The sequence below is a fragment of the Pteropus alecto genome, unplaced genomic scaffold (assembly GCF_000325575.1).
Source record: "Pteropus alecto unplaced genomic scaffold, ASM32557v1 scaffold8, whole genome shotgun sequence".
In the NCBI taxonomy this organism is placed as follows: Eukaryota; Metazoa; Chordata; class Mammalia; order Chiroptera; family Pteropodidae; genus Pteropus; species Pteropus alecto.
Genome location: NW_006494609.1, coordinates 24,440,347 through 24,450,871, shown reverse-complemented (window position 1 = coordinate 24,450,871; position 10,525 = coordinate 24,440,347). Strand labels below are relative to the sequence as shown.

Below are 10,525 nucleotides of genomic sequence, written 5' to 3'. Positions count from 1 at the left end.
GCCGGATAGGCCAGGGGCAAGGGAAGGGGCGGGGCCCATGCGCGGCGCGGCGCGGGATAGGTCGGTGGTGAGAGGTGGGCGGGACTCTTGCCCGGGGGCGGGTCCTGTGTGAGGTGCTCCGCCTGACAGGCCCGGGTGGCGCGTTGCGGCCGGGATTCGGTGTGTCCGCACAGGAGGGCGGGATGTTTCGACCTTTTTTCTTTTGGTCCGTAAACAACTGTGGAAACTGGTTATAGTTCCCCATTGAAGCCGCCAGAGTTCGAGGTGACGCGTGCACGGTCCGGGACGTCCCGGGCGCCGCCGGCGCCACCGCGTTGCCCAGGGCAGGCCTGAGGTCACGTCCGCTCCGGAAGCCTGCGCGGCTCGAGTGCGGGGCGCGGTGCTGGAGTTGTCGTCGTCGTCGTCGTCGTCGTCGGGATGTGACCCACCAGCCCCACTTCTGGGCATGGGAATGAAATGAAGTCACCATCTCCAGGACCCTCCCGCGCCCCCATGTTCGCTGCTGCACTCTTCCCAATAGCCGCGGAAACAAGCCGAGCGTCCCTGAGGGATGCGTGGACAAGGAAGTAGTCCCACGGGACACTGCCCGCCAAAACGAGACATCCTGCCCTTTGCAATAACACCACGGACCCTGAGGGCTTTATGCCCAGTGAAATAGGTCAGATGCAGAAAGAGCCTGTATGCTCTCACTTACACGCGGGCCCTAAAATCGTTGAAGTCACAGAAGTGGAGAGTAGAAGGTGGCGGGTGGCGGATGGGGAAAGGGGAGCTGTTGATCAAAGGGCACAGACTTCCAGTTAGAAGACGGATGACTTCCAGGAGTCTCAGGCACAGCACGATGACACTAGGTAACACTGCCCTGTGTACTCGAAGGTCACTGAGAGAGTAGATCTTAAAGGTTCGCAGCGTAACGACGGCGAAACGGGAACTGTGAGGCCAAGGATGTGTTAAACGACCTTATCGAGGCAGATTTCACAATATCGAGCCATCCCATTGCACGCCTGAATTTACAGTCACGGTGTATGTCAGACGTCAATTATAGTCTATATGTTATGTATCCGTTATATTTCAGTAAAGCTAGGGAAAAAATTACCTCTTTAAGGATCCAGTCCTCACTTACAGTCACCTCCTGAGGTACGGGGAATGGGGACTTCAACGTGAATTTCAGGAGCACACAATTCAGCCCGTAACGAGTGCCAAGCTTAGCACTAGGCCCTTGGGTGTTGAGAAGAGCCCACGGGGTGGGACAAATGTCACCTCAGGGGAAGCCCGGAGTCAGGAGACCTGCCCTGTCCTTGAATGCAGGGAACTCCCTAAACGGCTGGCACACAGCTGTCTCCGTCCTGCCCACACAGGCGCCTCCCCGCACTTCCTAAGGTCAGACACCATCTCTTCTTGGAGCTCTGTGCCGGGCACGACCTCAGGCAGGCCCAGCTAAAAACGCTTTCTAAATCAACAGGGGTTCAAGTCTCGCTGACACACACACAACCACATGGCCTGGGGGGAGGGGCTCCCCAAGATTTTGTCAGATGGACGGAAAAGAGGCACGGCTAGTGGGTGGAGGGCTCAGCGGCCACAGCGACACCTAGATCCTACAGCTCTCGAATTCCAGCGTGACGGCAGCGAGCCTCGCAGGGCCAGGCTGGGAGCTCTCTACCCAGCGTGGGGTAGTTCTCTCTCCCTTGAAAAATGGCTGCTCTGGTGGACTGTCAACACCGTGCACCTGTCTGTCGTGGCAAGACGCTAGGAGACGGTCATCTGGCAGGGAAGAGTGCCATGCCCGGGGACACGGTGGGGAGGACGGGACCCAAGGGCTCACCCTGCCTCTGGGTGCCCTCCTTCATCCTTCTTGCCTTATTGGAAGGGACAAGGTGATTCTCGGAAAACTCAAAGACTGCTTCTGTGTGTGCCCGTCACCTCTGCTGCACGGAGTCGTGTGGCTGATGGCTGAGCGGCCCAAAGAAGCTGATGTATAAGGCGTCTTCCTGACTTCTTTCCAGGCACCGACACCACCCTGGGCACTGCTGGAGACGTATGCTGGCCTGGTGACATCACGGGACTTCAGGACACGGCTGCTCACTGGATACACTCGCAGAGGTCAGTGTCCCCCTCGGTGAGTCATCCCGAGCGGCGGTGCCCACGGTGCAGGTCGTGCTGGCACAGACTGATTCCTGCGAACCCAGCTGATATTCCCAGAGCCTGGGGTTCACCATGGCCGACTCGGCCTCTGCATGCGGTTCCCGCCCCGTCTAACAATACTCAAAGGGCAGTCATTTCCCTAAATCCCCCAACCCTGGAGTGTGTTTAAGGTCACCGAGCGTCAGGCTGAGTGCCGCGGGCCAGTGGAGATGCGGCTCCTTCCACGTGGGGGGCGGGCATCTAAGGGCAATGCAGAGGGTCCACTGAAGTGACAAGGGCACCTGGCACTCTGTCACCCGGCCAAGGCGGGCTCAGGCCTCCGGACTGAAGTTTGTTTAAACGTTGGGTTTTGGGAAATGTATTTTCTGCTGCAGCCTCTCTTACACAGCTAGTCCTGTTCTTTGTCTGAACTTGGCTTTGTGACGTGCGTCACCCAGACTGTTGTCAGGGCGAAGTGTCACCAGCACCTTTTAGTGTTTAAAAGTCAAAACAAAATGAGGAGGTGAGAACAAAGCACGCATGACCACGCCCTCTCGGTGGCCCCTGGATACGTTTATTGCCAGACCGGACGTACAACCATGTGACAAAGTGCCACAGAAGGGCTGTGTTTTGAGCACCTTGGCTCATTTCAAACATCAGGGTTTTAAACATGTACCCAGCACTGGTTTTCAGGTATTTAAAATCATCGTAGAGATCAGTGGGTTGAACTGAAGGCTTAAAGAGAAGTAGAAAAGTCCAGAAAATCGTTTTCATATTTCTTTGTCTACCGTGTTGGTTTTGCCTCTGAGGAATTCACGTGGGGAGGGGACCTGCTGGGGTCAGCTCTGCCTTCGTCTAAAACAGCTGGATGATCGAGTCCCTTGATTTGCCGACACCAACCCATTTCACTGGAAGGGAAAAGGGTCGTTGAGGCCGGAGCACCCCGGGGAGGGGCAGGGTAGCCGGCGCAGGGCACCCACCTGCCACTCCCACGTGGTTCTCCACGAAGCGGATGTAGTTCTGCGCCTGCGGGGGCAGGTCCTCCCACTTCCTGGCGCCCGTGGTGTCCGATTTCCACCCAGGCAGCGTCTCGTACTCCACCTCGACCTTCTGCAGGATCTCCTGGTTAGCTGGGGACACACGGGGTGTCGATGACCCATGGACGTCTGCTCCATCACTGGGGCAGACGCCGAGTGGCTGGGACCCCGAGCCTGGGGCCTGTGTGCCTGCGGGCTGAGCGGCGAGGAGGCGAGTCACCCGGCTTGGTTCCCCCAGGGCCGGGAAGTGGCTCTCAGACACTGGCTGTACCCCTCCCAGACCCGGGGGACATGTGCACCCTGCTCACGGGTTTGCTGCGTGCTCTGCTGGAGTGTGCACGGGTGACCCGGCTGAGGAACGCCACGGACCCCGACTGGAAATGCTCTGGGGTCCTGAGTGTTAAGAAATCCTGAAGGATATACCCACCCCCACCCCAACCCCGGGCAAGGACCCCACCTGCCTGGGACTCTGAGGCTCAAGCTGATGACAACCACCCCTTGTTGACAGAAGATGCTGGAACGAGCTGTCCACCCCGAGGGTCCTGGAACCTCAGCCCCCTCTGAGTTTGCCTGCTCCCCAGGCCCTGGACTCTGGGTCACAACACACTCCTGCTGCGCCCTCTCAAAGGTCAGGGGTCAGTAGAGCCAGGGGACACTGGCGAAGAGGGCACACGCAGCCCCTGCCTGTCGTAGCCAGGTGGGTCCACACAGCAAGGGGAGCGAGGGGCGGCCCGCCCACAGCCGGCGGGGAGGAAGCCGCAGGTGGGAGGGCGGTCAGCACGTGACCCGTAGGTGGCCGAGAAATCTGCGACAGCAGTACCGCCTTCTCGCTTTTTAAGAGGAGGAGTTTGCGGCAGCAGAAACCCCGGTTAGGTCTTGAATAGTTTAACTGAAAGTGTGTTTTCTAAGGTAAAACAGTCATCTGTCTATTCGCACAGTTTTAGGCTTTCCAGAGAGGTTCGCGTCTGCTAACCCGAGTGACCTTCCCGTGCTTCAGGAAGTGGGCCTGATGCCTTTGGGCCCCCGGTGGGTGCTGCCTTGCTGCCTGCCTGCCGACCCAGGCCAGCCCCTCTGAGCGCTTCGGAGCCACAGCCGTGCCTGCAGCCACCCTGAGACCCGGCCAGGCCACCCCGTTGGTGTGGGAGCCCGTGCCGGGCCCAGAGGAGCTCTCTCCGCCCGCGCGCCTCACGGGGACCCTTCCCTCGCCTCAGGGTCCACAGGCCAGTCGCCCATGCCAGGCGAGGCTGCCGCCCCCTCTCACACCTGGGAAATACGGGATCCTCTTCCCGTTCAGCTTGTAGGACACGCCGACTTTGATCTCACCCAGGGCGTCCAGGATGTCCAGTTTCGTCAAGGCCAGCCTGTCCAAAGCCAACAGACGAGACACGTGGAGCCATCAGCCGTGGCTCACGGCCCTCGCTGGCTCCCTCCCCTCAGTCCGGCTCTGCTTCGGTAAATAGAAAACAACACCCAGGCACCACCCCCACCCCCCACCCCCCAGAGACACAGCAGGTGAGCTGGGCCACACCTGGGCGCCCCCCCTCCCCCAGAGAAGCAGCGGGTGAACTGTGCCCCCCCCACTGCCTCCCTGTCCCCTTCACCTCCGGGCCCCAGGCGGCTCCTGCCACACCCGCCCTCCGTGCTGAGCAGAACCCCCCTGGCACCCCTGGGGTCACCCGCTCACTCCACAGCCATGCGGGCCTGGCGGGCAGAGGTGGCGACTGGCCAATGCCCCTCCAGTGGGCTGAGAACTGGGGACGGTGCTCTCTGGGACCCGACCCAGGCTGCACTCACGCTGCCACCATGGGGTGGGGGCCCAGCTGGGCTTCAAAGGCAACTATCCCCACCTTGGGGGTTCTGTATTTTCTTACAAGCCCGGGGTCCCCCTGGTGGTTTGGGGAAACAGTGGTGATCACTGCCAGCTCAGGCCGTGCCCCCAGAGCCCTGTGAGCTGGGCCCCGGCCCTACCTACAAACGTCATTTTGCGGTCACGCCCCCGGTCACCGGCTGCCATCGGCACGCCGAAGCCCCGCAGATGCCAGGTCTTTCCTAGGCCCCGAAACCCCTGCCGGAGGCCCGCTCCTCTGTCCCGGGGCCTCTGTCCCGGACCTCAGAGCTCAGAGCGTGGCCTCCTTTGGCACTTGGGTACAGTCCCCCGCCACAGCCCGAGCCCTGCACCCCAGCAGACCAGAGGTCTGGATGGCAGGCTCGGCCGGCCCGGGCCAGCTCCCACAGTGGCATCAGGCCCGGCAGGACTGGGCGCAGCCCTTCTGCTCTGGGCTTGCCCCCCACCTCTAGGCGAACCATTTCGACCTCCTAGAGGTGCCACGATGCTCTCTGGCCTCCGCGGCATTGTTCGGAGGCACCCGGGCCCGGCCGCAGGGCTGTCCGCTGTGGCCGGGCCTCTGCGTCACCACCCGTGTGGCCCTGCCGTGCAGAAGGGTGACGGCATGCCACGGGCACAGTGGCCCTGAGCCTGACACCCGGCTCCGCTTGCTCCAGTGCTGTCCCGGGTTCCAGGACAGTCCCCCGTGTGGACGGCAGCAAGGTGGCCGTGCAGCAACAGCTGTGACAGAGGGCTGCTCACGCGGTGAACCCGTTGACCATGTGGGCGTATCTCAGGATCACCAGGTCGAGCCAGCCACAGCGCCTCTTCCTGCCCGTGGTCACCCCCCACTCGTGGCCACGGCTCTGCAGCAGGTCTCCGATCTCCTGTGTGAGGACAGAGCCGGGGGGCAGTGCGTGTGAGCAGGTGGCGCCTGGCCCGCCCCTGCACTCAGCCTTTCCTCTGCCCCTGTGTCCCCTCCCCCTTGGCTCAGAGCAATGCTTGAAGCTGCACCCTCCTCACAGAGGCCCTTCACAGAGGCCCCGCCTCGGTGGAGGGCACAGGTGCCTCGCTCGCCTCCTCCCCTTAGCTCTCCCACAGGGCACAGGGAAGTGAGGGCAGAATGGACCTGCCCCGTAGCTCAGCGGGCCAGCAGGGGGCGTCTGTTCCACCTCTGGTCCCCATGCTGGCCCTGCGCTCCCTGCCCTATTACAGCCGCCAGATGCTTCTGGACGCAGGCAGCCCGCTACCCTTCTGCTCACACACACCTGCTCAAGACAAGAGCCCCTGTCCTCAAGGCCACCAGGACACAAGGCCGGGCTGACAAAGGCAGGCTGGTGGGGTCCTGAGGACTCCTTGCTGAGTCAAGGTGGGGGTCCCTGAGCAGCAGCACGCAGGGCCTTGGAGGGGGCTGTGGGCACCCTGCTGCTCGCCTGTGACACCTCCCTGGGGAGTGGGGCTGTGCGGACTCGCGTGTGCACAGTGCACCGTCGTGTAAGCCTCATGGTGCCACGCTGCCGGAGCACGTGGCCTCATGCCACCCCCCCGTGGGAGTCTGTCCCCCCAATCCCCTGTGCCCCAGGGTCCCTCCAGGGTTGGGGACTCACATTGATCTGCTCGGTGGGGAAGGCGCCGATGCCCACGCGTGTGGTGTAGGCCTTCACCACGCCGTAGACGTCGCCGATGTTCTGAGGGGGGATGCCCAGCCCCGTGCACACGCCGCCCACCGTGCAGTTGGATGATGTCACAAAGGGGTAGGTCCCTGCAGGCACAGCCAGTCAGGGCCGTCCGCCACCCCACAGAGCACCCTGCCAGGGTCCCTCTGGGCAGACCCCAGTGGGTGGATAGGGCCCTTGGTGGGTCTCCAGGGCCAGCCATCTGGGGGACCATCCTGGGGGATGGCTCCCACAGGGTCTTGAGCAGGGTGGGGAGGGGGAGGTTTCACCCACCAGGCCTGTCTGCAGTGGGAGGTAAAGGTGTCCCTGCTCACATCCGAGAGGGCCAGGTGGGAGGTGGCTCGGTGCACCCACCCTGTGGGGTCCCTCTCCTGTGCAGCTCAGCCCCTCTCCTCCCCCTGCGGGCTGAGCGGGGGTGGGACAGCCGAGCCTCTCAGGCAGGATGGCAGCGAGGCTGAGGAAGACCCCTCACACCCATCTCCTGGCAGACACCGAGGGGGTGCCTTGGGGGATCGTACCGAAGTCGATGTCCAGGAGGGCTGCGTTGGCACCTTCCACGAGGATATTCTTGGGGGGGCCATGCAGCGCCTCGTACATGAAGTAGACGCCGTCCCGCACCATGGGCCGGATGCGCTCGGCAAAGCCCTGTGGGGGACAGGGATGTGGGGAGGGGACGGAGGGGAACGTCGCCCCCAGCCCCACCTCCTCTTCCCGCAGTTTCTTAGAGTCCTGGTCTGCTGGTGTGACCCTGGCTGGTCTTGTCTGTGAGACTCAGCTCTGGCCTCTTAGTGATCGCTGTGGGGTGTAGTGTGTCCCCCAACCCACACGGAAGCCCTAACCCCCAGAACCTCAGAATGGGACTGTATTTGGAGATAACTAAAGTTCAACGAGGTCAGTAGGATGGCCCCTAATCCAGTGTCACTGGTCCGTCCCTTTCCTCATTTACAGCCCTAGATGACGGCTTGAAGAGCAGGCTCCCAGTCTTGGAAACTTCCAGAAGGGCTTTGCACTGACGCTGTCCTGTCCCCCGCACCCGCCCTCTCAGATGTGAGCAGAGACACCTTCCCCTCCACTGCAGACAGGCCAGGGCGGCCTCCCCAGAGAGGAAATGAGGGCCGGGCCTGGCGGGTGAGCCCCGGCCTCCTGCGGGGACCGCCTGGCTGACCATGGCCGGCTGGGGCTCATACAGGAGGCCCATGGTCCCCAGTGCCCGTAACGGGGAGCTCCGTGAGTGCTGGGGAACGTCGAGTCTGCCGTCAGAACCGCGTGCCGCCGGCCGCCCCAGCTGTACCTTGAGCCTTTTGAGTTGACCTTCAATGTCTATTTCCAAAGTGGGGAACATGGACTGGTGTTGATGGGCCAGGTTCTTGAATCTGCAGGGGTGACAGTGACTGGGACTCCTTGTCCCTCCCGGGTCCCCAAGCCCCTGCTCCCAGCTGGCCCCACGCCCCAGGGCTGCAGGTGACGGTCGGGTACCTGGCGGAGAAGTCGTCGAAGTCTGCCAGCAGGTCACAGATGCGCAGGCCAGTGCGGGCAGCTTTGGACGAGTAGGTCGGTCCGATGCCCTTCCTGGTGGTGCCGATGCTGCGAGACGTGTGGGCTATGAGCACGGGGCAGCTGCCTGGAAACCCGGGGTCCCGGGCCACCCGCCCAACCTCAGTTCCCAACCCTGGTGACACAGAAAGCACCTTCCTGGCAGCAGCACCTGGGAACCTGGGTGGCTGTGGGGACTGACCAGACTCCCCACACGGCCGGCCCTCAGGGACCCAGCGGCTGGGTGGTGGCAGATAGTTCCGAGCCCCAAACTCACCCTCCCCTTGTCCCCCGGCCTCCACTCTGAGGCCCGGCGCCCAGGGTGCCTCCCGGTCCTGTCTGCTTTGTGTCCAAGCACCCCTCTTGCCTGGCGCTGGGGACAATGCCGCCTTGGGCAGGGAGCCGGCCACGCCTACGCTGCACCCGCTGCCCAGCACATGCGTGTGAGCATGTGCACGTGTGTGCAGTGCATGCTCGTCCGCTTCGCCCGCTCCGTCTATGAAAACCAGCGTCCCGACTCACTGTCACGAACACGTCGGGAGAATGAGTGTGGGTGGCCTGTGCATGTGGTCACGGCTGGCCAGGGACCTAGCGGTTGCAGTGGGCGCAGCGGGTGACGCACAGCACGTGCACCCCTTGGGTGACCCCAGGGAGAGGTATGCTCACGCAGGCTTCAGGGGAGGCCCTGGGCCGAGCCAACAGGGCTGTCCTCCAGGGCCGTCAGTGGGTCCACGTGCCCCTCCTGTCACACTGGACCAGACGCGCCCAGGACGCCCATGGCTAGCGGACTAAGCCGCCCAGACGAGCGCCTGGCCACTTACTTCTTCCCCTCCTGGGCTTGCCGCTGCACCTCCTGGAGCCCGTCCACGGCCTGGTGGAAGTCGAACACTGCGGGGGAGAGGACAGATGGAGGGTCACGGCCGCTCCCGCTGCGCCTGGCACATGCCGGGCCTCCGTGGAGGGTGCTCCGGTTGAAATCTGGCCTCCGCTCCCCACTAACTCACATGTGACCGTGAGTCCCCGGGCCTCAGCGTCCTCATCTGCCATGGGGACAGTGATCCTGACCTAGCGCCCACCCTTCCCTCTGAGGCCATGCAGGAGGGCTGCGGAGGGGACAGCCGTCCAGGAGCAGCGGGAGGGGCGGACACTTACCGAGGTGGGCACGGTCGGAGATGATGAGCCTCCTCTCCCAGTCCTTGAGGCCTATGTGACAGGCACAGGTGAGGCCGCCCGCTCCCTCAGCGCCCCCCACCCCTGCCGCCAGATGCCCCCAGGGTCACCTCCAGTGCCTAGCCAGTGACAGGTCCTCCACTTGTAGCCTCTCCCCCAGCTGTGCGTCCCAGACCCGCACCTCCAGCTAGCCCACCTACAGCCTCCTGGTGGCCATGCCCAGGGGCAGGTTCTCACGCGCCCTTTCATGCCTGCCCTGAACTTGAACCCCAAGACTGGGGCTCTGCTCCCTCCAAGGAGCCTCTCGGGGCTGCTGCTTCATGGTCAGCCTGTCTCTGACTCGCCCAGACCCCCTGGCTGGTGCCTCGGTCACTGCCTGCCCGCCTCCTGTCCCCAAGGAGACCCCAGGAACCACACTGTCTCCTGTAGGCACGGTCAGCCCACCCGAGCGCCCGCACAGACAGGTGCCAGGCAACACAGCTGCTTGGGACACGCAGGCGTCAGGACAGGGCGCCGAGGGGACCCGGGCCTACCTTTCTTCTCATTCTTTTCTGCTTCTTCAAACAAGCCCGGTAAGTGGACAACCACCCCGTTGCCTGCAACACACAGACACGAGGCTGAACGGTATCAGCGATGCTGGGCGTCTGTTTAAAATGGCGCGAAATTTTCACCCTCACGTTCACAGCGGCACCCGTCACAGTGGTCAGGAGCTGGAAGCCACCCGAGTGTCCACGACGGATGATGGACAAGCTCATGCGGTCCGCCCACACAGTGGACTGTCACTCAGCCTTAGAAACGACGGACATTCTAACAGAGGCTGCCACATGGATGGACCTGGAGGACACTGTGCCGAGTGAGATGAGCAGTCACAAAGGGACAAATACTGTGTGAGCCACTGATACGAGGGCCCTCAGGAACCAGGCCCATGGAGACAGTGGTGCCGGGGCCGGGGCCGGGGCCGGGGCCTCGGGGGGGAATGGGGGCCGAGGCTCGGTTTGGGGAGAGGAGGAGGTTCTGGACACGGATGGCAGTGATGGTCACATAACAGGGTGACATACTTAACACCTCCGGACTGTGCACTTAAAATGGCCAAGGCGGCACGCTCATGCTGTGTGTGTCACATCACCATAAAAGGAAGGGCCCGGACAGAATAGGGCCCAGCCCGA

At 62.9% G+C, this 10,525-nt stretch overlaps 2 protein-coding genes across 2 annotated transcripts in view; both read right to left on the bottom strand.

The window, feature by feature from the left end:
* SIVA1 (SIVA1 apoptosis inducing factor) overlaps positions 1-39 on the bottom strand; it is a 5,650-nt gene extending 5,611 nt beyond the window's left edge. Inside the window, exon 1 of the mRNA XM_025042130.1 lies at positions 31-39. Within this exon, the coding sequence (XP_024897898.1) occupies positions 31-39 (9 nt within the window). The remainder of the gene's footprint in view (positions 1-30) is intronic.
* A 2,631-nt stretch (positions 40-2,670) lies between these two features.
* ADSSL1 (adenylosuccinate synthase like 1) overlaps positions 2,671-10,525 on the bottom strand; it is a 17,746-nt gene continuing 9,891 nt past the window's right edge. Inside the window, exons 2-12 of the mRNA XM_025042026.1 lie at positions 9,893-9,955; positions 9,342-9,392; positions 9,011-9,077; positions 8,133-8,240; positions 7,948-8,029; positions 7,175-7,301; positions 6,588-6,742; positions 5,743-5,867; positions 4,419-4,516; positions 3,099-3,248; positions 2,671-3,026 (exon numbers count right to left, since the gene is read on the bottom strand). Of these exons, the coding sequence (XP_024897794.1) occupies positions 2,974-3,026; positions 3,099-3,248; positions 4,419-4,516; positions 5,743-5,867; positions 6,588-6,742; positions 7,175-7,301; positions 7,948-7,998 (759 nt within the window). The 5' untranslated portion in view covers positions 7,999-8,029; positions 8,133-8,240; positions 9,011-9,077; positions 9,342-9,392; positions 9,893-9,955 and the 3' untranslated portion in view covers positions 2,671-2,973. The remainder of the gene's footprint in view (positions 3,027-3,098; positions 3,249-4,418; positions 4,517-5,742; positions 5,868-6,587; positions 6,743-7,174; positions 7,302-7,947; positions 8,030-8,132; positions 8,241-9,010; positions 9,078-9,341; positions 9,393-9,892; positions 9,956-10,525) is intronic.